The sequence below is a fragment of the Oenanthe melanoleuca genome, chromosome 24 (assembly GCF_029582105.1).
Source record: "Oenanthe melanoleuca isolate GR-GAL-2019-014 chromosome 24, OMel1.0, whole genome shotgun sequence".
In the NCBI taxonomy this organism is placed as follows: domain Eukaryota; kingdom Metazoa; phylum Chordata; class Aves; order Passeriformes; family Muscicapidae; genus Oenanthe; species Oenanthe melanoleuca.
In genome coordinates, this window is record NC_079357.1 from 553,477 (window position 1) to 580,487 (window position 27,011).

General features: G+C 51.2%; 1 protein-coding gene across 12 annotated transcripts in view; it reads right to left on the bottom strand.

Moving 5' to 3' along the window:
* The window catches only part of CADM1 (cell adhesion molecule 1), a 133,091-nt gene that overhangs the window by 68,877 nt on the left and 37,203 nt on the right, over window positions 1-27,011 (bottom strand). For 2 of the 12 annotated variants that reach the window (XM_056509559.1, XM_056509561.1), the window contains exon 2: window positions 541-691. The exons of 7 other annotated variants lie outside the window; for them this stretch is intronic. In XM_056509559.1, coding sequence (XP_056365534.1) covers window positions 541-646 — 106 coding nt within the window. In that variant the 5' untranslated portion in view covers window positions 647-691. Of the gene's footprint in view, window positions 1-540; window positions 692-27,011 lie in introns of those variants that run through there. 3 more of the 12 variants (XM_056509556.1, XM_056509553.1, XM_056509550.1) reach the window with 2 other exon arrangements.

Consider the following 27,011-nt stretch of genomic DNA (forward strand, 5'->3'; position numbering starts at 1 on the left):
ATGAAGCCTCCCACCTTTGCTGGCATCCTCCGAGCATCACTAATGCTTCAGCAAAGCTGGTGGCCACAATAGGGGCTTGTTCTTTGCATAAAAGGCCACAACAGCGCACAAGAAACCCTGCTGATAGTTAAAAGGCACAGATCCAAGGTCAGCCAGGCTGGGAGCCAAGGCTCTGGCAATAAACCACCAGATCTGCTCTGAAGTGGGGAAAGCAAAAGACCTTTTAATTGTAGGGCTCTAGAAGTCTTCCATACTAATTTAACGTTCACCTTGGAAGGTGACCTCGCTGCAGACCCTCCAGAGAGCACCCAGGATGGGGGAGACCACTGGCAGCAAGGAGGAACGCTCCTCCCCAGTGTTTAATCATGCCATAATCAAGATTTTAAGAGAAAGGTCACCAAACTGATGTCCCAAAGCCAGCCATGATGAAGAGAGCACGCCCAGAGCTCCTGCTCACACCTTCACTCCCTGCCCCAGCCGCTCCCAACACCAACATCAATCCTGCACCTGAGGATCTGTACGTTCTACAAAAATAGTTACCGTGGGAGAGGCTTTGTTCGTAAACCGAGCGAGAAAGTTCATTACACGATAAAAATTCCAACCGTGCCACCGGGATGTAAATTGCCTTCGTACCCAGAGCTGACATCTTAAACAGTTTAATTTAGGTACCGCTCTCAGCAGCTTTGGGTGTCTGCAACAGAAACAGATGCCTTGAATCATTTCAAAGTATGCTCCTGTCAGAAATGTCCTTTCTGACACCAAAATCAATTTCCTTCTCCTTTACTAACTACTTTTCCAAAAATAGAAGGGGAAGAGTTGCCTCATTTTATCTATTGTGAGCGGCACGAGCGGCGCCGGGCTCCAAGGAGGAAGATGGCAGCGCGCGCACGTGCGCCCGCGGTAATTAGCGCTGTTTTGATAGAGCAACTGGCAACGGGAACGAACCTGATCCATCTTCATTATGGAGATCTATAAAACCCCTGACAAGCCTCGTGTGAAGGCAGACGAGGCTCCTTCCTCGCAGCCACAGCGGCGCTCCGGCACCGGCGGGACGGGGATGGGGATGGGACATGGCAATGATGGGGCAGGGACAGGGACAGTGATATGGCAATGATGGGGCAATGATGAGGCAGGGACATGGCAATCGTGGGGACAGGGATGGGGCAGGGACAGGGACAGTGATATGGCAATGATGAGGCAGGGACATGGCAATTGTGGGGACAGGATGGGGACAGGGACATGGCAATGATGGGGCAGGGATGGGGACAGGGACATGGCAATGATGGGGCAGGGATGGGACGGGGACATGGCAATGATGGGGCAGGGATGGGGACAGGGACATGGTAATGATGGGGCAGGGATGGGATGGGGACACTGCCCTCTGTGCTCCCCCTCTCCCCCCACACTTTCCAGAGCTCAGCCTGAGCAAACCCAGTGCGTGGGGCCCGGATGATTTTCTGCTGATGGTCAGATGAACACCTCAGCAGTGCCCCAGAGCTCGCTGTGCGTGTTTGAGCAGCTGCTGTAAATCACGGCTCTTCAGCAGGCTGCAAATCCAATTAGAACAAGAGGCGCCGCTACCCAGCGATGTGCTGGGCACAAAAACATCCTTCCACCTCTAACAAGCTGCAGCAATGAAAGCCCTTCCTTGCTCTGCAGAAGGCTGGCTGCTGCTCTGGCAGCCCTGCCCTGTGGCTGTGGTTGTGGAGCAAAGGGATGGGGGCAAGTGACATTGCTCCTCAGCTGCACCCAAGCATGCCCCTGCCACGAGCACCACCAGCAGCCTCCCTGCTCTTCAGCACATCTGAAACCTGCCCCATTCCCCTCTTCTCACAAGTTCCCTCACCTCTGCTCCCACCTGGTGTAAGTCAATGCCTCCCAGGGAAAGCCCTCCAGCAGCTGGAACAGAAATTCTCCAGGAATTTGGCTTGCTCAGTGCCAACCTGGCACCCAGACATCAGCAGGGTGACTTGGTACCTTGGGAAAGCCACCCTCCTCTTAGGGGCAATGAGAGGCCAAACCCCAACCTGTCTCTCACTCTGGAAAAATCTGCTCATGAACCTACAAAGAGCCAAGAGCCACCAGCACCGAGGGTTTGGGTCACACAGCAAGCAAGGGAGGCTCCTGAAAATGGCATTCCCTGAGAATGCCAGCACTGCCATCACTACACAGGTCACTGCTGGGGAAATGGTTGGAGTCAATGATCCTACAGGTCCAACCTAAACAATTCCATACAATCCTGTGATACTGGCTTCAGGAAACCCTCATGGATCCACAGCGCACGGACAGTGTGTCCATTGCCAGCTGCCTTCTCTTGCAATTTAAAATGCTCCATTAGTTTGACTCCTACCCAAACACACCAAAGTATTTCCAAGGCTGCAAACACGCTGTGCCAGGGTCTGCAGCAGCGTTCCCTCCGCACTCAGACGCAAACAGGGCAACACTTCCTAACAGCAATTTTTCTTAAGCTATACGAAGGAAAAATCAGCGAGGATTTGTGTTCTAAAAGGAAACACGGTGTGGAAAAACAAGCTCAAAACAAGCCAAGTGACAAAAACGCAGCCCGAAGTTGATACTGCTGACAAATGGCTCCGGAGGTGCGGAATTGCAGGATGGATCAGCTGGGGAAGGGCATCTGCATATCCCATTAACGGGGCGGGAGAAGGGGCCTTGGGCTGTCATATTTTAGGTTTATTTTTCCTTGTCTGACCAGCTCCCGCAGGGCAGGGGGTAATGACAGCACTTCATCAGCAGCGGTGGCGGGTGTTTGCATCCACCCTGCGAGCGACAGCTGCGTCCCCAGCCCGCCCGGGATGGAGTGCCCCGCAGCCATCACTCACCGAGCACTTTCATTAACAAACTGCCCTTAATTACCGCGGTAATTGCGGAATTATTTCATAGCGGCAATTATTCTCCTCAGCCCAATCCAGGCTGTGCAGGCAGGGCATTGTCTCTGGGAATGGCAGCGAGCCAGCTCATCTCCAGCCCGGGGCTCTCGGTGCTGTCAGCCCCGAAATGCAGCACCCCAGGGTGGCAGGGGGAGCACCCGAGGGGCTCCAGCCCCACTGCGGGACCTGAGTGTCCCACCACGGCCACCACCCTGTGCCCAGCAGGAACCAGGAGCTGGCTCACGAAAACAGAGGAAAGTGGCTTGGGTTGCAGTACAGAATGTGGCCAGAAATGTGAATTCTGTCACAGTGACCCTGATCTCCTGGCACACATTATCTGCTCATGGGCCATCTTTAAACCAGCTGGGCAATCATCTTTATCTTCCCACAGCCCATCCTCCCTCCAGGAGATATCTCCTGTTAATGGCCACTGAGTCCCAGTGCATGACTGATAAAATTCCATCATCCCACTGGGAGATGCTCCAGCCAGGGGAGGAGCCAAACATTTCCTACCCAGATAAAAACTGACATTTGGGACACCAAGGCACCTTCTTTCCACTGGATCCCAGAGGAAAACCAGACCTTTCCACATCATCCCTGGAGCTTCAGAGGAAACTGCACCTTCTCCAGGAGCACTGCTCCAGCTGAACCACATCTGCCCCTGCAGGAGGATGCAGCCACCATTGAATGGGACTGTGCCAACACCCTGACTGACTGACGGGTGTCAGCTTGGATTCTGACTCTGGCAGGGGTTGGGATTGTTCTGTGTAATACTGCATTTCTAGTTTAATTTTCCTAGTAAAGAACTGTTATTCCTAATTTCCATATCTTTGCATGAGAGCCCCTTACTTTCAAAATGATAATAATTTGGGGGAAGGGGGTTTACATTGTCCATTTCAAAGAGAAGCTTCTGCCTTTATTGGCAGACACCTGTCCTTCAAACCAGGACAGAAAGGAAGGTCAAGAAGGGACGAGGCCCTTTGAAACCACAACTTGGAGCTTTCCTGCCTAACCGCTGGTTCTCAAAGTTCACCACTTAAAGAATGATCCCAGATCATCTTGTAACAGCACAAGATCAAGACAAATGGGAGGTTTTCTCCAAAAAGACTACAGCTTTGTTAGAAACTTCTCATAGATCATCCTTGTAACAACTTTACAGCCAGGAAGTGAATCTATTTCATTTTGATCATTTCAAATACTCCATTAATGAGAAAAATTGAGGCATATTAGTCAGAGATCTGAAATACTGTGGAAGCACAAGCTCAGGGTGAGGCTGTGAGCAATTCCCATGTCAGACAAGTGGGGGGAAAGAAAAGGGGATGATGATGATGATGATGCACCAGTGAGAGGGGTTAGATGGGATATTGGGAAGAAATCCTTCCCTGAGAGGGTGCTGAGGCCCTGGCACAGGGTGCCCCAAGCCTGGCAGTGTCCAAGCCCAGGCTGGACAGGGCTTGGAGCAGCCTGGGATAGTGGGTGAGCAGGGACTGGAATGAGATGATGTCTCAAGGCCCCTCCAACCCAACCCATTCTGTGATCCACTGCCTGAACCCTGCTGCAAAAGCCTTGGACTGGTCAGATCTGCTCAATTAATTCCACACTCTCCCTTGCTTCTGCTGCTTTCTAACATCTGAAGTAACTATGGCAGCTGCCAGCAGGCAGAGGAACACCCAGCACAGACAAATTCATGCAAAGTTTTCATGTAATAGAGGGGGAAAAAAAAAAAAATCAAACAGCAAATCAACCTGCCATGACCTCAGCTCCTCTCAGCTCGGCGAGTCCCACACAGCAGCCGTGCTACAATGCATCTTTAATGCCTGACCTGGTTATGTATATGCAAATATTGGAACAGCACCATCTCCAGCTCTGGCTGTACCTGGTGTGCAGACACAGGGGCTGGCTGCTGCTCTGGGTTTCCAGTCCCTCCTTGCTGTGCTGCTGCCATGCCATCTCACCAGGGGTGATGCCTACAGAGAGATGCTCCTGCAGATTCAACGCTGGGCTTTGGGGGCTTCCTGAATCCATGTAATTTTGGAAATTCTAGGGTAATTTTGGAAATTCCAGGGTAATTTGTTTGTCAATTTTATTAGAAGAACGCAGCACAGAGCTGCCTCTGCTCAGGGTAGTTGGTACAAGAACATTTCCTGGTGAAATCTCACACTTGGAACTGCAGAGGGGAGCAGGTGACTCTGCTCTCACAGCCACAAGAGGTGGCCAATGCCACCCAAGCACCTTGGCCAAACAGGATGGAAAATATCAGTGCCCACAGGGTGGAGGGGCAGGGAGGACACAGCTGCCAACACGTGTTCTCCAAGAGCTCAGGTATTTCAAACCACAATACATTGGTGATCACAGTGCTACTGCACTTCTCAGTCAAAGCAGAGACATTCAATAATCACCCAGAAAAGCACCATCTGTTATGCCTTATAGCTTAATTAAACTAAAATACAGAACTCCTTAATTCTCCCAGCTCATAAAGATAAAGGTCATCCCACAGCTTTACTGTCAGGTATCCTGCACAGAAAATACAGAGGTTGGAATTTCTCACCCACACATCCCTGAGATGTGGCACCATCCCCCCAGCACACACAAACACAGTTCCACAGTGTGACAGTGGATTGCTGTGTGGCAGAGCCCACAGCACCCCAGTGTGCCCATCCTACAACACCAGCATGTCCCAGACAGAGGTCTCTTGTACTGGAAAACCTCCCAAATATTCAAATGGGAAACAAACACACACCCAGCAGTGGGATGGGAGGAAGTGACACAGCCACCCATCATTTTGGGAGTGAAACAGGAACTGAAAGTTCCCTGTGAAGATGCCCTGGAGAAGCCACCCAAGCTCTGTTTTTTCCTCTTCTGCATTCACATGCAGGGAGAAGGTGAACAAAATGAATTCAGAATGGGATTGTACAGGTAACCCAGCCCCAGCCCCAGTGCTGACCATGGCAATGGAAGCTCCAGCCCTTTCCCACCCTTCCCTGCCCAGCCTGGTGTGCCAGCGTGGGTATCAGTCCTGGTCCTGCTCTCCTGTGCTGCTCAGTGGCCAGTGACTCCACACCCACAGCTCCATCTCCCCAAACCTTCCTGCACCATCACTGCTCTCCTCACAAAGATCTGCTTTGTCTTTCAGCACAAACCCCAGCAGAAGCCTTGCTAATGCAACCAAAATTCAATTATTGGCTTGTCAGCTTTCACAGCATTTCCTTGTCGAGGTCTGGGTAGGGGAACAGGGAATCTAAACCTGTCTGGAGCCTTTGGGCTGCCAGAGCAGCCCCAGGAGCAGGGTGTGTGCTGCACCCAGGGATGAGCTGCTCCTCTGGAGCACAGAGTATTCTGTGGCCACGGGGGTTTTTCTTGCTTTCTGCTTCCTGTAGGTGGAGGCAAACTCCTTGCTGAACAGCAGACAGACAGAAAACAGCCCGGAGGTGCCTGCAGCAGCTGCCAGGAACAGCCTGCCCATCCTTCCTGCAGAGGAGCACCCTCAGCATCCCCCCTGCCCCACAACCCCCTCCAGCCCCAGCTCTGTGCAGCCCCACCCCAGCCCCAGCAGCTCCAGACTGTCCCCCTGGCTGTCCCCCAGCACTCTGCACAGCACCCTGGATGCTGTTTTTGCCGTGGCACCCGGGCAGGGGTCACTGCTCGCCCACATTTCACCTCCCTGAGGCTGCCAAGCTGCCCAGTCTGTGTGGGGTGCTGTGCCCTTGCTCCCTGGCACACACAGGTTTCCAGCAGCACAGACATCCCATCCATCCCTCTATCCCATCCCTGTATCCCATCCCCTTCCCCAGAGCCATTCAGCTGCCTGGCAGCACCACCACAGCCTCTAACGAGCTGCCCAGCCTTGCCCCTCTTCTCCACCCAGGATTTAAAATTTAAAGCTCCAGCCAGCTCAACACGAATAGATGAGCAGGAACATCACACTGCTCTGAGTGTAGGTGCAGTGCTTTATATCTTCATTAATATTTCAGCCTCTCCCATCTCCTCCTCCTCCTGCAACTGGCCTCATTTTATTTATATCTGCAAGACACCACTCTTAACTCTCCCAAGTTCTTGTTTGCTTGGAGCAAGGCTCTCTGCCAAGGGACTGCACCTTCTTGGCACTGCCTCTGTGTTCTGAACTCCAGCCCCGAGGCCAGGGACAGTGTGGTGCCTCTGCCACCATATGGACCCCCAAATTACTGACCAGTAAGTGACATTTGGGTGTGGGTCAGCCCCAGGACGAGGGCAGAGCCAGGTGCCAGGGTCTCACTCCACACATCACACATCAGATGGATGGCACAATGCAGCTCTCTGAGCCCTCTGGTCAGTTGATACTTTTCTGACTTGATTATGAAGAAATTAAATTACACAAATATTTCATTAAATATCTTTTTAAGCCTATTAATATTAATATAAATTCTGCCTCTTATGTGCCTGGCATTTAAAAATCCATTTTAAAAATCTCCAACTAATTTAAGATTTACATCTAGAATACAAATCAGCGAGCCAGACTCCCCACTCCCTATTTTGCCTGGCACCCATATCTGCCCAGTTACTCTTAGATGTCACTGGGTGACACTCACACGGGATGAATATTCAAAGCCTGCAAATGTTTTACAGCGTTCCGGCCACTGAATTTGTTTAAAGCCACAATTACAGGCAGCCCTGGGAAGAGCAGAGTGCTCTGTTTGTCTGCACAGATCCAGCTCCAAATGGATAATCAGGATTCTGTGCTGAGGGGAGCGAGTGGTGGGTTTGCTCTGCTGTCAGCTGGAGCCCTGCAGGGAGGCAGCACCTGCCACAGCCTCGCCTTTCCCCCTCCCCACTCACATCCACACAGCTACCCTCGATTTATTCCAAGAGACACTCTTTCTGCAACCATCTTGCACGACACACAGCTTTCTTTTTAACCACCCAGAAGCCCGGGGAAAATGAAAAAAATTATCTTTTCTGAGCAGCCATCCACCAAATGAAAGGCAAACGGGAAATGAGCATCGTTTAAACACTGCTACATCAAGGAGGACAATTGGGAGAGGCTTCTCATGCTGGCCAAGCTCTCCAGTGCCTGAGGTCAATATTCCCCTGATGGCATTTTAAAAAAAGGAATTAGTGGCCCAGGCACTTCTCCTGACCCTCTCTGTCTCACAGGCAGTCCTGAGAGGACATTCCCAGGGAAGCACAGACACTGAAGAGAGCAGAACCCCACAGGGTTATCTATGTCCTTTAGTGGCAGCCCACCCATGGCAATGCCTGTTCAGGTCACAGGGTGACAAATGATGATGGAAGAACCCTCCAGGCCATGTTTTGGGAAGTGCACACCTGCACAGCCCAGGAGGGGACTGCAGGGCGGTCACTCATCCTTGGGGAGAGCACGGGGTCCCTGCACAGGGAGGGATGACAGGAGATGCTCAGTGTGGATCACAGGCTCAGGGCTGGTCCTCAGCTGATGCTGCAGTCCCAGGCACTGGGGGACACTGGGGAACCCCAAATCTGCCCAGTTTGGGGGCACCAGTGTGACCCAGCTGCTCCTCAGACCACAGCCCTGCATTTCAGACTTGGCTGCTCGGGAAGCCACAGGCAGCTCCAGTGCTCAGACTTCCTTCCTTGTTACCTCCAATGACTCACAAGCTTGTATCAAAATATTTTCTTTATAGCTGGCAAAATCTGAAGCCAAATTTTCCCTCCCTCTCACAAATGTAAGCGCTGCAGATGCAGCCAGGGAGCTGCTCCTCTCCCATCCAGCTCACAAACCTACAGGATCACACGAAGGACAGCACCCAATTAACATCATGCTAAATAAAACCTCCTTCCATGCAGAAAAAACAGCTCATCAGCAAAGCCATGGACCTCACACCAGTTCTGCCTGGCTCCCAGTGAAGGCAGAGCAGGAGCAGAGATGCTGAGAGAGGCTGGATCTGCACCCTGAGCCTGTGCTGAGCACAGCTCCTGGCACTTGGGCAAAGAGGAGAGCACAGAGCCAGCCCAGCACTGAGGGAAGGAGCTCATCCCCACCAGCACTGCTGGCAATCCCTGAGACATGGCTCTGCAGCTTCGTGCCAAGTCACTCTGGCTCCTGGATGTCCTTTCTGCAGCTCCTGTGCCAGTCAGCCCCAGACAGAAGGAAGGCCCTTCCCTGCATGATCTGTACCTTAAACCAAACACCACCATCCTTTGAACCACACACACAGCTAAAGAGGCATTGTTGGAGAGGAGACTCAAACAGCTCTCTGCTATGTGATTGATATAAAAGGGCTCTGCCTGCCCCAGAACCAGCCTGAGCTTCACCAACACCCAGAACACACAGGGTGAGAGGCAGCATCCCTGATGAGCATCCCTGTGGCACTGAGCACTGCCCTCCCTGCCCCAGGCACCCCTCAGGGTCACCCTGGGACACACACACCTGCTGGACCCCACAGCTCCATGCTCATGGCAGGAAAGGCAGAACAGACCCCAGGGATCTCCATCTCATGGATTATTTCTCCTCCCATCTAAATTACACAGCAACAAGAAGCTGCTGACAAAGTTCACCAGCTGAGTTTCACTTTATGGCACCAACAAGATCAGAAAACAATTCTCAGTCTTCTTGTCACATTAAGTGTTTCAATATCCAACTCAGTGTTTCCAGTCTAAAAATTTATGAATTCATTGAGCAGCCCGTGCAATATCTTTCCTTTCTATCCATCTGCTAAGGAAAGAAATTACACTGGCCATTTGTCACGATCGTCATTCCAAAGATAAGTAACAACTGAAATAACTTTAACTTACCTTAAGACCTGCAGCTACCATAAAAAACAGCTGCATGAGCAGGTTCTGCCATGCTGTAATAAGAGATTACTTTAATTTGATTACTCAGAACAAAGGTAGTAGAGGACCTAAAAACCGGGGCAAATTTATCATACTGCAGAGCCACTGTTATGTTTGGCTCATGAACCTTATCAGTGTAGCTACAAAACACATCAACTGTGCAAGAGAATTTACAGAACTTGTAATTTTCATCTAAACAGCACTGAGGAAATGTGATTTGGGTTGGGGAAACTCGAGTTTCATTCCCAACTTTAAACAGCACACACATCCCTTCGGTTTCAAAAGTAAAGGGCACAGGCAGTTGTTTTCCACAAGTAAAAAGCAGAAGGGAATATGCTAAGTGCTGTTATTTAAGAAGAAAATTGCTGGGAGCATTTTTGCTCACCCAAAGAAGCTGCTGGCACCTGGCACAGCCCAGCCCACGGCACAAGGGCCACGTTTCCCCCGTGGGCAGCTCAGCTGGGCTGTGCCCACGCTCTGCACCAGGTGAAACTCGTGGATGGCACCAGCTCAGAGGTGTTTGGGTCCAAGCACACACAGGGGCAAGTTCAGGTGGCCACAGGAGGAGAAATGGGACAGCCAGTCCCTTCTTCAGCTGCATGTTCATGTCTGGCACCAGAAATGCTCAGCCAGCAGCATCCCAACACCCAGCAGGGCTCAGTGTTTTGTGGCCCTGCTCTCAGTGACCAGAGCCACAATAATCCTCTCCAGACACTCAGTTCCCCTCTCAGCTGGACCAGGGGGGTTTGAGTGCCCCACCTCACACATCCCAGCCATTTATCTGCACAGGCACAGTGGAAGCAGCTGGGATTTGCTCATTTGGAGCACAGCCCATACCTATCAAGGGTCAATTAATCTGCTTGTCCAAATGCAGAGACAGGAGTTCAAATTAAATCTTGAGGCTCAACTGCCTTAAAAAATTCCTTCCCCTGAGGGCTCGGCTTCGAACAGCCATCACAACACAGCAAAATAATTAATCTCTGCTCAAACAGGGACTAAATGAGACTGTGGGACTGAAGGAGCTGGGGAATGTCTGAGCAGGTTCTCGGAGGAGCAGCAAGGACCAGCACACACTGTCTGTCAACACTGATGCTCACCAGTACCAGCCAGGAAATTTCTCCAGACCAGTGGCTCCATCCTGCACCAAGAGATACAGAAAATCCCCCTCTCTGAAGCACAAATAAAGCAGAAGTGCCAAGACAGGAAGAGAGCAGGGCACAGCCTGACAAGGGGAAACAGAGTCTCCAAATTCACTTCTGCAAAGGACTGAAGACATGCCACGCCAAGGGCTCACTTCATAAAAAACCCAGGCTTCTCTTCAGCATCACTTTGCAAAACTCCACATCTGAAGCAGAAACCAAGGGCAAAACTAATCAAAAGGATACGGATGCTGCGCGTGGAATGGGAGGGTGGGGGAAGGAGGGACGGGGGCTCTGCTCCCTGCTAAATTTAGTCTGATTTTCATCTGCCTTGAAAGTGCCAGCACTAGGCAAGGAATAAAACAAGGTTAAAGAATGTGAAGTTGAAAGCGGATGTCTTCGTGTTTATCTACAAAAGCAGCACAACTTTCAAGAGCAGCATCCCAAGCGAGCGCGCCGCAACGCTCGGCGGCCAATTTGCATAGCAAACCAGCTCGGAGAGAGGCTCTGCCAGCACACCCACAGCCCCCCAGACAGCCCAGAACCCTGCTCCTCCTCAGTGAGATCCTCCTGACACCCCCAGTGCAGCACAGCTTAACCAAAGCAACTCCCCACCCCAGCAGGGTTTGCTTCGTGACCTCCCAGCACGGTGCCAACGCACCAAAATAAACACCAGGAAAAACAAACTGCTCCTCAAGTTGTCTTGGGACTCTTAGGAAATTCAAGGGGCTTTTAAGTCCCTGTCACTGACGCAGTGCAGAGCCAAGGAAACTCCAACAAGACTTGGAGGAGTTTCACTCCACAGCTTCTCCCAACTTTCGACAAGACTAGACTACATATGGCCACTATTTTCTCCGCAGCGTGTCTCATACCACTGCTTGAGAGAAACCCAAGAATCCCACATAAAATCTGTGGACAGGCTCTAAGTCGTGGTTAACCACTGAGGATCATCTCAAAAAGAAATCCTGGGGGATTTGGCAAAGCAGGCGGAGAACCACCAGGAATCAAAACAGGCTTGTGACTCATCTGTGGCATATAACTGGCACGAGGCACCAGGCACAAGTGGAACAGCCCTGCAGCCTTAATGAGCTTGGCTCAAGATAGGAACACCAGCTCTTCTTTCCCGGGAAAAATGACACCAGCTACAATAAAGGTGCCCAAAATACAGAGGCTTCCAGCGTTATTGATAAGTTCTACAAGTTTGTTAATAAAGGCTGCAAATTACCAGGCTGAAACCTGTCATTTACTAATCAAATTTAAGAATCATTTTCCTCCTACAGACACAAGATGAATTATTAATTCCTTCAGATGGCTGGTTGAGGAGCAGCCTCCAACACTGCACAAGATGAGACTGTGGAAGTTTCCCACCAGCAGCACCCGGGGGTGGTCACTGCAGGGACATTTTGGTGAGCCTGGGCTCTGGCATGGTGGCACTGAGGGGACCATGGCACCAAAATTTTCACTGGATGGAAATTCCACTTGGATCTACAGACAAAATCCAATGCAAAGACCAAGTGCCAAGAAGGAATTCCCCCACCTGTGTACCTCAGCACTGCCAAGGATTTGGGAGTCAGCAAAGGAGGCTGTTTAATTCCAGCCTCTAATGAGCATCCTGACATTAACACCAGGATTAACGGCCCCAGATCTCCCTGAGCTCTTCTGAGGAGAAGGGAAGGCAGCTACCACCCAAGGATTTCCTACAGAATTTCCCATGGAAACACAGATTTAACCAAGACTGCTGCAGCACAGCCGTGCAGGGAACCCAAACCTCAGCACCGGTGCTTGTCCTCAGCGGGCTGGACAGAAAGTTCCATGCTAATGTGACATTTTAGCACCGTGAAGAGAGCCCAACACTAAAATTAGAACATAAACCAGGCACAAATATTCCTCCAGACACGCAATCTGCTCGGCGTTCCCCCATCTCCCGTGTGCACCGGGGGGTCACGGTGAATTCTGCTCCGTATCCCAGGCAGCCCCAGAACGCTGCAAACCACAGCAGCTGGCTGCAGATAAAGCCAGTGATTAGAGCCTGGAAATATCCCTTTAAAAAGAGAGATTGGAAGATAAATCCTGCAGAGCCTGGGATATTTATCCCGGCGCGTTCCGAGCGCGAGGCACGCCGGGGAAGGAGCGACTTGAAACGCAGCAGCAGCAGCTTGTAAAAACAACAGTGCTCGCCCCAGAAGGGCCAGAACGAGCCCAGGGGCTGCCAGGGGAGCAGGGGCAGCCTGCAGGACAGGCTGCACGCACAGAAACGAATTCTGAATGAACCCAACCCACGCCAAGCCCTCTCTCTCCATCTGTGCCCAGCCAGCGCGGATCTGACCATGCTGCCCAAGGAAAAGCTCATAAATCCAGCTGCAATTCCCTGGCTCCCAGGGAAAACCACCAAACCACACACAAACACCAACTTTCAATCAATATGCAATGGAATACAAGCAGGACACCACAGGCCCTGCAAATTAAACAGCACGTTCACAGCGCATCACAACTCGGCGCATTAATAATTAGCATGTTCTTTGTTTCGAATTCAATGAATTTATATCATCCTTCAACACTGTTTAGCCAAAGCAAATAAAAAACAAGGAAAATCACATTACTTTTTCCCATCCATACAGAATGATCTGGATATTCACATTCAAATTTGCCATCCTGGATTAGCTGAAGGCAATTACTCGACTTGCTGAATTCTTTTACAATAATTTAAAAAGAGAACTCCAGTCTGTTCTAATAAGAAAAATGAAATCCCATTAGCTGCGTCTCCCATGTATATTAACATTTCTTTTGTTTAGAAAGGTTAATATCCCCCAAATAAAGGAGCACAGACTGCCTGTTAAAATAATTACATCATGACATTTCCAAAGGGTTGGCAGATAGACATGGTTTCCAGCAAAGACACAAACAAAATAAGAGGACTTTTATAAAATTATCCAGACTTAAAATATGGGAGGAATGAGCGCGTCTGGATGTTGCAACAGCTTTTGGGTGGTTGGACTTGCCTAAAGGAAACACGTTCCTATCCCAGCTCCCATCATACACACTCAGGGTACCTAGTTATGTGCTTTGGGGAGGTTGGACTGAAACACACCCCTGAGAAACCCCCTGCACATCCCTCCACCTGGAACTGGGAACAGCTCCTGGTCACCTTCCCACCACTTGTTTAACAAATTCCAGACGAAGAGAGCAAACAAACTCTGCACCTGCCCAGTTCCCACCTGTGCTTACACACTGGCACCAGCCACTGAGCCCCGCTCCTTTCAGGGGACCCACTGGATTTACTTTGGGCCACCTCTAAAATCACATTTGGCTGCAACACATTTGTGGCTTCTTGCAAAAATCAGCTCTCTTCATTGCATGAAATATTTGCATATTTTAAAGCGCTTGAAAAGCAACAAATGTTACAGTTTCCAAATGATTTTGGAACAAGCACATGTAATTAGCCCTGTCTAACAAATCTGCTCCCGACTGCGGTAGTAAACAACTGAATTGAAGCCAAAACCTGTTTCAGAGACATCAAGTGTCAAGGTCTGACTCCAGTTCTAAGGAGCCTGGCAGGTAACACCTCCTTGGGGTTTATTGCTGGGGCTGAGCCCTGGCAGAGGATGAGATGCCCTCGGTGAAAACGCACCACTGGGACCCTGCAGCCTCCCGTGGCAGCTCCACTGCAGCTGTAACGGCACAAACGTGGCTCCTGGGCCACAAAAACCACCCCAAGCCTCCCCAAAGCCTTTTTGGGCTCTGGCACCGAGGCAGCACGAGCCACGAGTGCAGGGAGTTAACTCGTGCTGGCGAATTTTGGGAGCTGCTTAAAGAAATCTGCTCATGGTGACAGCGGCCAGTGATGGATTCGAAGGCAGTGAGCCCTGCAGTCAGGCTGCCAGTCCCACACACAGCAGGGCAGGGTGGCACAGGGGGCACAGGGTGGCACAGGATGACACAGGTGGCACAGGGTGGCACAGGGGGACACAGGGCACAGGGGGACACAGGGGGACACAGGGGGCACAAGGTGGCACAAGGTGGCACAAGGTGGCACAGGGGGACACAGGGGGACACAGGGGGCACAGGGGGGCACAGGGGGGCACAAGGTGGCACAAGGTGGCACAAGGTGGCACAAGGTGGCCAGCCCCACTCGGAGCTCGCCAGGTGACAGCAGGGCAACCACGGTGTCTGTCCCAGCAGGACACAGAGATGCAGAGCTGCAGCTCCCAGCCAAGCCAAGCAGAGGGAATGCAGCTCTGAAAGTGGAGACACCCCAACAGCCGAGGGGAGAGATGCTCACCATGCACAGGAACACAAACTGCTCACAGGGGACTGTCCCTGGTGTGGCATTTGTGACACAGGCAGGAAACAAAACCCTTTATCTAATTTAACCAAGGGGTTTTTGGTGACTCCAGGCTGGGCAGAAACACTCTGCTCCCTGGGCAGGATGCTCTGGGGAAGGTCAGAGCCATGTCCAGGTGAGAAAAGCTCCTCAAGGCAGTGCCAAACCCAAGCCCTGGGACAGATGTCAGAACCAGAATCAGAACACCATCACTGGCTCCCTCCCCTTTCTGCTCTCAAACAAACAGAGAAAACTGGTTTTTTTGCAAAACCCCCTGCAACACATATCTGTGAGAGCATTGGACCACAATACTGCACTGTAAAGAGGTTTAATACTGATGATGAAAATCCATCTTTTCTTATTGCCTCTTCCATGGGCTGGGAATAAAGACTGCCTTCATCCCGAAAAGGTCATGTTTGCATTTCTGGTAAACACAACACTTTGTTTTTTCCTCTCCACCCAATATGCTCAAGTGAGTCACATCTGGCTGACTTGTCAAAAGATAGTGAAAGTTTGAGGAAATGGTGTTCCACAGATGTTACTGCCTAAAAATAGCCTTGCCACAACTGATAACAATTTTCCAGCTCAGTGGCCAAATATTCTGCTCCAAGGCATGTATTGCCAATCGAGATTATTGCAGATGCCAAGTTCAGCAACTTGTTTCTTGTCCTGGAAAAACTTTTCTCTCCTACCATCTCCTGTCAGCACAGCCACATGAAATCCTTCCAGGATTTCAACACTGCTACTGTTCTACCACAGAGCTGAGCCCTATCCATCACAAATATAAATTCAACGCTGCTTAATCTTCATCTTCCAAAGGAATAATTTTCAAATCAGGTGCCTGTAATAAACAGTTGTTCTCTCACAAATTCATACGAAGAAAAGTGCAGATTTGGCATCTCAGGGTAGCATCTTTCCAAGCTGTGTCTTTAGCAGGGACACAGAGAAATAATCACATTAGAGTGTCAGCCAATAAATACTGGAGGAGCAAAGCACAGACAAAGCAATTTCTGCAAACTCTGCTCGGATTGCTTCTACAGTTATTGATAACGGGAGAACCGAATGCAAACGACGTCAGGCTGGCAAAAATAAGGAAAATATCTTCCGGAAAAAATTCTCTAAAATGAATACTGATATCCCATTGCCATCTAAGTTAAAACTCTGCAGAGGATAAAGGAACTTCAAAAGCCGGTGCATTTACTGTTGAAAATGCTTTACATTCCATGACTAAATCAGCAAGGCACGGAGGTATTTCCATCTCGATTGTGCTGATGTTCACAGACTGAGCTGCCAGCAGAGCCCCTGACTGAACACCGTGTCATTCCCCAGATAAAGTGTCCAGGAGGCAATTCACCAGCTCCTCAGCAGCCAAGAGCAATGACCTCAATCCCCTCAGGAAGAATCTCTCCCTAAAATGCCTTCAAAAAGTGAGAATAAAGGGATTCTGCAGGAATCCATCATCTCTTCCCTAAGTAGCCTGCTGCACTCCTGGCCTTTATTCAGCATTGGAAAGGATCCCTGTGCTCTGTGACACAGCAAAGCTGCCAGGTTTGGGCACTGGGGCCAGCAGGGTGTCCCTGCTCTGCCAGCAGCACTGGGGCTCAGGGGCTGCTCTAACACACACACAACTGCTGCTAATAACAGCCCCCAAAAAACAACTTTGCTCCATCTGAGTTTCCTCTCAGGAGAGGAAATGCTCTGGATGGCACCACGGCCACCAAGACAACTGAAACCTAACCAGGAGGGACTTTAAACTAAAAACCCTTCCTGTTTGGTTTTCTGATTACTGCCTCAATTCAGGAACCTAATGACAGATGGAAAGGACGTTTTTGCTAAGTCTTTCACAAGCATCAATTTAACTGATGGAACCAAGAAGATCTTTTCCCTCAGCACGGCTGAAAGAAAACATAAAAGAATCTGAAAATCCCACAGCAGTTCCTTCCCTCCAGGGGAGATGGATATTTGATATTCTAAGTGTCCCCACAGCAGAACTGCAGGGAGAGAAGCAGGCAATGCTCCCAGGGGTGCTGAGTGTGCTGTGGGGCAGAGGGAAACACCCTGCAGCCCCATCCCTGGGGTTCAGCCCCATCCCTGGGGTCCAGCCCCATCCCTGGGGTCCAGCCCCATCCCTGGGGCTCAGCCCCATCCAGCTGATGGAGAGGGAGGGATGGGAGAGGGGCAGGACCTGCAGCAAGTCCTCAGGGGACTGCTGCAATCCTGACAGGATGCTCTGCTCCCCACCCCACAATCCCCATGGGATGCTGTGCTCCCCACCCCACAATCCTGACAGGATGCTCTGCTCCCCACCCCACAATCCTGACAGGATGCTCTGCTCCCCACCCCACAATCCCCATGGGATGCTCTGCTCCCCACCCCACAATCCTGACAGGATGCTCTGTCCCCCACCCCACAATCCCCATGGGATGCTCTGCTCCCCACCCCACAATCCTGACAGGATGCTCTGCTCCCCACCCCACAATCCTGACAGGATGCTGTGCTCCCCACCCCACAATCCTCATGGGATGCTCTGCTCCCCACCCCACAATCCCCATGGGATGCTCTGCTCCCCACCCCACAATCCCTGCATCCCACCCCATGGCTTGGATGAACGCTCAGCACTGTTGCTAAGACATGCTAAAAACTCAAGAGGGTTTCTGGGAGGCTGTCTGCGAGTTAAAGAGAATTTAGGAGGCAAGGAAGCAGCAGTCCCAGCTGTGACACCTCAGTGTCACCCACAGGGACAGCTCAGCATCCCAGCCAGGTCCCTGCAGCAGCCACTGCAGGAGGCACAGGGACAACACGAGCAGAACACACCAGAAATAAACATCTACTGAGAAAGTTTTGTAACATCTCCTATGCCTGTCACATCCAAATGCTCTCTGCAGAGACAGATGGCCCAGGCTTCTATTAGCAGTGAATAATGAGATGTGAAGTGGAAGGTGTGAGATGCTGCTTAACCTTGCTTCCCCCCAGCACCCTCAGTCCTGAACCGTGCAGCATTTGGTATTTTTGTACTGTAAACCACCAAGAAACACCACAATAGTCACAGGTTTGCCATGCACTGCTTGTTTTGCTGTCTTTAAAAACAAACCTGCTCCTATCTCAGCCTTCTTCAAGGCTGGCAAAACTGAACCATCTGCCAGAGCCAGCCACAAATCAAAGGAGGCACCCAGTGAGCATCCCACTGTCCTGCCGAGGCTCAGCAGCCAGCTCCTCACAGGAGGAGGTTTGCAGTGCTCCTGCAGTGTTCCTGTGTTGGTTGATGTGGCCAGAAATGTGAATTCTGTCACAGTGACCCTGATCTCCTGGCACACATTATCTGCTCATGGGCCATCTTTAAACCAGCTGGGCAATCATCTTTATCTTCCCACAGCCCATCCTCCCTCCAGGAGATATCTCCTGTTAATGGCCATTGAGTCCCAGTGCATGACTGATAAAATTCCATCATCCCACTGGGAGATGCTCCAGCCAGGGGAGGAGCCAAGCCTTTCCTACCCAGATAAAAACTGACATTTGGGACACCAAGGCACCTTCTTTCCACTGGATTCCAGAGGAAAACCAGACCTTTCCACATCATCCCTGGAGCTTCAGAGGAAACTGCACCTTCTCCAGGAGCACTGCTCCAGCTGAACCACATCTGCCCCTGCAGGAGGATGCAGCCACCATTGAATGGGACTGTGCCAACACCCTGACTGACTGACGGGTGTCAGCTTGGATTCTGACTCTGGCAGGGCTGGGATTGTTCTGTGTAATGCTGCATTTCTATTTTAATTTTCCTAGTAAAGAACTGTTATTCCTAATTCCCATCTCTTTGCCTGAGAGCCCCTTAATTTCCAAATTCTAATAATTTGGAGGGAGGGGGTTTACATTCTCCATTTCAAGGAGAAGCTTCTGCCTTTATTGGCAGACACCTGTCCTTCAAACCAGGACAAGGTCTGAGAGGTGAAACCCCAAGGCCACTCCCAGCTTTGCCCTCCAAGCCCATCCCCATCAGTAGGAGCAGCACCAGCACATCTCCCACCCAGCACTCCTCACGCTGGAGCAATGGAGCTTTTAGAAGGAATCACTGAAAACTATTTAAAACATTTTGTTCAAATTAATGGGGCTATTTCACACAAAAGTGCATTCCCCAGAGCTGTGTGCATTTGCAAACGTGCCTGCTAAACTGGTTTTAGCAATTTGTAGACAAAAGTTTGGCAACACGATACACCCACCTGGGGAATACACATTACGTCTCACTTAGATAAACAGACATTATAGCTGTTCTCCTCTCAGCACCTCTGCTGGCACCTGAACTGAGCAGTACCCACACAGCATCACTGCCTGCACAGGGGGGAAGGTCAGAGCAGCCACCAGGGAGCTGGGGCTCCATCCTGGAAGCACAGAGAGCCTCCAGCAGCACTTCTGGGATCACCAGGCACGGCTGTAAATAATCTAAGTTGCCTCCAAAATCCACTTGTAATGATGCTGCCCACAGCATCCCCACTGCCCTTTTGGTGACAGTAATCCTCAGGGTCTGCTCTGTTCCGTCTTTATCAAGAAGTGCTGGTGCTCAGGAGCAAGTGGAATTTCCACAGGAAACCAAGGGGTTGCCTGGATTCCATCAGGACACTCACACAGGGAGTGCCCTTTGTCCAGGGAACTTTTCCTGCAGGACAATGAGGGAAATCAAAGGGGAAATGGAAGGAGGAGTCTGCCTTGGGTCATAACTACACCATTAACATCAGCAGGTCTTGTTTCCTCCCCAAGTGAGATGAGAGATGGATCTGATCCCAACCAAGGACCAACAGGAATTCTGCACTACAGGAAATCAGGAGACACCAAGTTAGGCACTGCTCCTGTTTGACCAACCTGCATCCCAAATTCTGACCTAACTGGGGCACCAGACCAAGCAGATCTTGCCTTTGCCTGCTCTGTGCACACACACAGACAGACAATGTGTGTTTATGTACACAGAGATCAGAGGGAGGGCCCCAGCAACTACAGCAAATCCTTTCTTCAGGGCACATCAAACCCTCTCGCAGGAGCAAGTGCTTTAAATCCAATTTGCCACAACAAACAAAGGCACGAAATGCTGTGTAACCTCACACAGGCATTTACATTCCTTGCTGTTAATTTGGGCAGGGGAGCCACGTTTCTGCCCAGCAGATGAAGCTGAGATCCCGTGCTCACAGCTGGATGTTCTGCCAGGACACAACTCCCCAAATGCTGCAGCCAGCAGAGTGGAAGCCTCACGGGATCAGAAGCAAAAATTAATCCAGTTTAACCAAGTCTGCGGGCACAGTGTGCTGCTATCAACTCCTGGAAGTTCATCTGCAAGTAATCAATAACCTAACAGGGCACTTCCTACCTGCTCCATATCAGAAATCACAAAAATGCCAAACAAAATGTTTTTTTTCCCTGCAGTGCCTTCACTGGCACACTGCTGCACAGATTCCATCTCTGAGCAGCTGGCACTCAGCACTGAGACATCCAGATGTGACTGGCCCTTCTCACAGCAATCCCTTGCCAAGGCACCTCCCTGTGCCCCCCTCCCCACAAAGCTGCTCCTGACTCAGGCAGGAAATTTCTTCTTTAATCAGGACCCCAGTGGAAACTGAATTAACCCCAGAGAACTTGCACCTGAGAGTTAAAAATCAGATTTACTGCTATTTCATGGGGAGGTTTTTACAGAGGGATCTAATGCTGCCATCCTGATGGGTGCAGGGAGCAGGCACAGCCTTTCCCAGCTGGGCAGGCAGAAGTGGCCACAACCCCACCAGCCCAGGGCTCTGCCCTCCTGCTTTTCCAAGGGCCCTTCAGAAAACTGTGGTTTTAAATCTGATAAACCAAATTCTAAGCCACAAGTTTGAGTCAAATGTTAAGCCTGAACTAATTACAGCTTGAACTTTGCACAAAGGCCAAGGGGAAGCCCCCAGGGTGCCCAGCTGTGGCCACAGCCCAAACACTGAGATGCTCCATGGACTGAAGGGAGGGGAGGCAAACACCCCCTGGGACAGCAGGAGGGCTCAGAACTCACACACCTCACTGGCCCAAGAGAAACCCCCAGGACCTGAGGCTGCTCCTGACACCCAGCTGCTGCTTTGACAATAGCTTTTTATTTTTTTATTTTTTTTTTACGAGACATTTGTCATTAACAAACTTTAGACAAGGTTAATGAAAGTTCTGTCACTTTAATGTCTCGCCTGCTTTAAATTACAGATGTCATCTGCCATGACTAAAGAAAGGGCACTGAGCAATAATACCATAAACTATCATCTCCAGGGACACACAGGTAATTGCATAGCTCATTAAAAAACTGTTTTAATTATTAATTGACCGTGTCAGAGTTGTCCTTTGAAGTCAGTTTTAATTTTTTTCCTCGTGAGCATGATGATTCCAAGCTGACCTACACAACTTTCTGCACCAGCTCCAGAACTGGAGGGAAGGTTTGGGACCTGGCTCACAGCGTGGTGGCTCCACTCAAACATTCCCAAATCACACAGGTAACAGTGGGAAAAGACTTGAGCAATGAAGTGAAAAAACATCCTAAATGTTGGCTGGCCACCAAAGAGGAAAAAAAAATCTGAATGGCTGACAGGCCACAGACACAGCAAAAAATGCAGAAGAGTTTTGGTAGCTCCCATGGCCACAATTCACCCAAGTCACCTTGTCCTGAGTGGCTCCAGCTCTGTCCCAGGCCGTGGGGCTGCACTGTGAGATCCTCCCCACCCCAGTGACTCTGCAACAGCACCAAAAATGGGCTGGAAAATTATCCTGGAAATCCACACAGCTGAATACAGAGTTTCACCCAAGAGAACTTCTCCTGATGCTGGCACCTTGGAGAACTTTCCCCCGTGACCCCAGGGATCCAGGGAAGGTGTCTGGAAACACAAACACACAGAGGCAGCTCTGCTAGAAGGAAATGAAGCACAAACCACCCCCTCCTTGAAAAACCAGCTGCACAAACCCTGCCTAAAGCACAGCATCCTGCAGGGCTGTGCATCCAGGCACGCTCCAGGAGGGGAGAAATCCCAGCTCAACCTGTGTGTGGGCTGGGGCTTTTCAGCTTCTGTGCTGTTTTCTGTTAAACAGCCAAGTGAAAAAGCCCCAGAGAGAGCAGAACGAGCTGACAAGTCTCAGCAACCCACTGGGGCCTCTTGTCCTACAGGCCAGAGCTGATAGGAGATGTTTGCACTGCAGGGAGCACAGAGCCATGCACTGCTGACCCCGGGGATGAGTCACAGCCACAGCACTGCCCCCGCACCCTAAAACCATCCTGAGCTCACCCAGAGCCCAGCCCTGGGCAGCCCCTGCACCTTCACACCTGCCCAAGCCAGGGAAAAGCACCTGAGCAACAACAGCAGCAAGAACTCGGGAAGAAAACCAAATATTTCCAGTGAAAAGAGCCCCAGTGGGGAACACAAACACATTAACTCCTCCCTGCACTGTAATTCCCCACTAGAGCAGCATTAGCAGAGAACTGAGGAATTCTGAGGACGGGAGTTTCACCCCCAGCAGGTTTTGGGGGTTTGTTTTCCACAGAAGGAGCACGGTGGAACACTGACAGCAAAATGCCACAGGAGCCATTGGCCAGCACAAATCCCCTTCCTGAATCCCAGCAGCAGGGGCAGATCAAAGAATTGCCATCACACAGCTCCTTAATTGCCAAGTGCCAGACTGGGAGGAAAAAAAACCAAGTTTCAGCTCAAGATAAGAAAACACCTGCCCACAAGCACCAGGTACCTGCAGAGCTCTGCAGGAAAAGGGGTTTGCAATGGCAGGGCTGCTCTGAACCTCGCCCTGAGGCAGGGCACACAGTCAGCTCTCAGATCTGGCTGGGCACCATTCACTGTCCCTGACACAGCCACCTGGACGCCTTGGCCTTCCCAAGCACTCCTCTCCATGCCAAGAACACAACTCATTCCCATCTGGCCACGAGCAGCAGACTGACCCTTCCCATGCTGGCGCAGGGAGGGACACACCTGGGAGCCAACATGAGGCTTCCAGGGCTGGGCAGCTCCTCCCTCTCCCAGTCCGTGTGCCCAGGGCAGGGAAAGCCAGCATCACCTCCCAGGCACCCCAAGGGCCCAGCACAGCAGCACAGCCAGCCCCAATTCCCCAGCTGGAAGGAGCCCCAGTCTGGGATGTGCACGAGCTATCCACACCCAGCAGCTGCACAGAGCCAGCCCAGAGCAGCTCCAGGTGTGTGAGCAGTGCCAGGGTTTAACCTAAGTGCTGTTTTTATCACACAACTCCATAAATCCACATCCCACTGCCCCACCAGCTCCCTTCCTACCCAGCTCCTGCTCCAGCTATTTGCCAGTGTAATTGAATCCTTCTCTTTATATTCCACTCTGGTTTGGGGACAATGCTGCTGAAATACGTTTACCATCCATCTTTCTTAACGTGTTTAATCTAAATAGAAGACTCAAATCCAAGATTGTGCAGTTGATGGATAGCTCACCTTCTTCCACCAGCACGCCTTAAATGCCTCCTGTATATTGCTCTCAGAAAACCTGCATTCACAGGGATTCCAGCCTCTCCTGCCCAGCCACTGATCATATATTCTTATTACAGCAGAGTGCCATTAAAAATTGATAAGGTTCAAGGAGCTGCCACGTGTAAGACAGAGATATGTGAACACACTTCACAGACCCCAGTGCCATGGGAGACTTCCACCAGTTCCAGAACTGAACCCATCCCTCCCTCGAGCCCCCCTCAGTTCTGGCAGGGTCCATCAGAGTGAGGGACCTTCAGCAGCCCCCAGGTGAGCTGGGCTGGCTGAACAGGGGACACAAATAAGGCAAAAATCATCCCCTGCTCACTCCTCAAACAGGCAAACACAAATGTGCCTCCCACACTTCCCTCACACCAAACCACCAAGCAATTCCTGAGGAACTCCCAGCATGGAACCAGCAGAGCAATAACCCTGCTATTCCTGTGGATGCCCTGATGGAACTGTGAGGGCTGTGAGGCCCTGGCACAGGCTGCCCCATCCCTGGCAGTGTCCAGCTGGGACAGGGGAAGATGTCCCTGCCCATGGCAGTGAGGTGAGCTTTCAAACCTGAACCACTGTGGGATTCTGTGTTTTACATATTTATATGCACAGCTGGGATATTTAAAGGAGTGACACTGGAACCAACAGAGTCCATCACTGATGCCACACAGTGTGAGCAATGCACTCCCATGTACCCAATAAAATTCTGTAGTAGAAGACCAACCTGGGCATTCTGGACAAAATCCCTGTGCTTTCTGTCTCCAAGGGGCTGGATACTGCATTATGGCAGCCCTCACAATGAGGGCAATGCAACGCTGCATCCTCATTGTGCAGGGCCCCAGGGAGCCCTGTGCTCCCACATTTTGCAGAGCACATTTTCTGTGCTGCACAGAAAGCTGCCTGCTCTCCCAACCACAGCAGCACCATCCCCTGGGGCAAACAGCTGGCAGCACTGCACAGCCCATGGATTTTCTACATAATCCCTGCTTAATCCCAGCCACACCCTGTGCCCAGAAGGCAGATATTCAGCCCAGGGAACAGGAGGGGTCAGCCAGGGTGAGTGCTGCCCTCTCCCAGCATCTGCTCCAGGCTGGGACACACGAACGTGCAGCTCTGCTCTGTGCCATGAGCCTCTCCCTGCTCTGTGCCACGAGCCCCTCCCTCTCCATCCTCAGTGTCCTCCAGCCCTTAGCCAGAGCTGGGCCCTGCCCAGGGACCTGCCCAGCCATGGCCCAGGTGCTGCTTCCCACCTGGGAGCTCCCACACTCACCCTGCAGCTGCAGTGGGACAGGCACACCTGGCACCATCACCAGCCCTTTACTGCAAACTTCCCCTGCCTTCTGTCAGTGGACCTCTCTCAGGCAGCTCCACACAGCACTGACTCCTTCTCTCTTCTGCATGACTGGCCAACCTGTCCTGACCCTGTCTGTCCCTTGCATGACCCTTCCTGCTCACAGCATCCCAAACTGCAGCAGGCTCTGATTCTCTAAGTCCAACTCACTCTTGACCAGCTAGCCACTCTTTTATAACACCCACCCTCAGTGGGCAGGCAAGGCTGTCTCCACTCCTCAGCAATCAGTACAGCTGTAACTCAGTGAGGAAAACTGCCTTCTGCACTGTCCTTATAAACCATCTTCCCACACTCCAGCAGGAGCAGCAGCTGTGCCATGGAAGCATCTCCCTGTCCCCCTCAGCACACCTGGCAGCAGATGGCTCTGGGATGGTGCCCAGCACTGCCAGCACCCAGGGACTGACACCCAGGGGTGCCCAGCACAGCCAGGACACTTCCAGCAGAACAGGGACTGACACCCAGGGGTGCCCAGCACAGCCAGGACACTGCCAGCAGACCAGGGATGACATGAAGCCCCAGAGTAATGGGATTCCTAAATCCTGGCAGAGTAAGGCAGAAGAGGCCCTTCCCAGGGGAGATAAAGCACAGAAGGTGCAATAATGGACTGAGACCATCTCTATTTTCTGGGAACAAAGCTGACCCACCACTCTCATTGCTAAAAGCTCATCCTCACTTTCACAGCACAGAAAAATCTATGAGGTCAATGTCTCCCATCAATTTTGCTGCTCCTCCTCAGTCAATGAAATAGTTAATTATAGTTTTTCTCCTGGTTTAATGCAGGGAGAAGAGTCCACCACTTCATTTAATAATTTAGCTAACATGTGTCCACACGAGAACACGTTAATTTCTCATTCAGTTTTCAAACTGAATCAATGTAAAAGCTGCCAAGAGCAGAGGCAGAAATGCACCCCCCAGACTGGCAGCAGAGCAAAGTTCCTGGTCCTTTATGAATGACTTTTGTCTCCAGGCCTGCAGAAGAAATCAATGCACAGCCCTGCCTGGGAACCGTGACCCCACCTGGAGTAATTGAGCACAATTAGACACACAGCTCGGAGAATTCATCACAAAGAACAGAAACAAAGACAACTCCCCCTGGGTTCCCCAGCTCCCTTCCAGGAGCAGCCTGCCCTGTGCAGCACAGCCCTGGGTCCCACTGATCCCAGTGCCCAGCTGGGATGGCAAAGGGCAGGGGTGAGTGTGGAGTGGGGCTGAGCACTGGGATCCCCAGATGAACACTGGGATCCCCAGATGAACACTGGAATTTCAGCTAAACACAGATCCCAGCTGAGCAATGGGATTTCAGCTGAACACTGATATTCCAGCTGAGCACCCAAGTTCCAGCTGAACACCCAAATTCCAGCTGAGCACTGGGATCCCAGCTGAACACCCAAATTCCAGCTGAACACCCAAATTCCAGCTGAATACTGGGATTCCAGCTGAGCACTGGGATCCCAGCTAAACACCTAAATTCCAGTTGAACACTGAGATCCCAGCTAAACACAGATTCCACCTCAACACTGAGATCTCAGCTGAGCGCTGAGATTCCAGCTGAACACAGATCCCAGCTGAACACTGAGATTTCAGCTAAACACTGAGAGGTGGAAATCCGAGTTGCCCTTATGGCTTCACATCCTCACCTTCCCCAGGCACACCCCTGCCCCAAACAGGGCCAGGGGAAGATGGAACTGAGCAAAGAAGCAAAGACAAAGGGCACTGGTGATGCCAGCGCTCCTCTTCCCATAAATCTCCTTCCTTTTACATTAAAGGAACCCATTGACAGCAAATGCATTTTTCAATATTTCAGCCAAATATAGACTCGCAGTGAACTCGGCCATAAATTCCCCAGGAGGCAGAGGGCTGGCTGGGGAGGGGAGGGAGCTGCTCTTACACAATGTGCCCTACTTCCACATCCAGCATCCCGTGCTGCCAGCTCCTGATCCTGTGCTCCTGCTCCTGATCCTGTGCTCCTGTTCCATCTCCTGTTCCTGCTCCTGCTCCTGTTCCTGCTCCATCTCCTATTCGTGCTCCTGCTCCTGTGCTCCTGTTC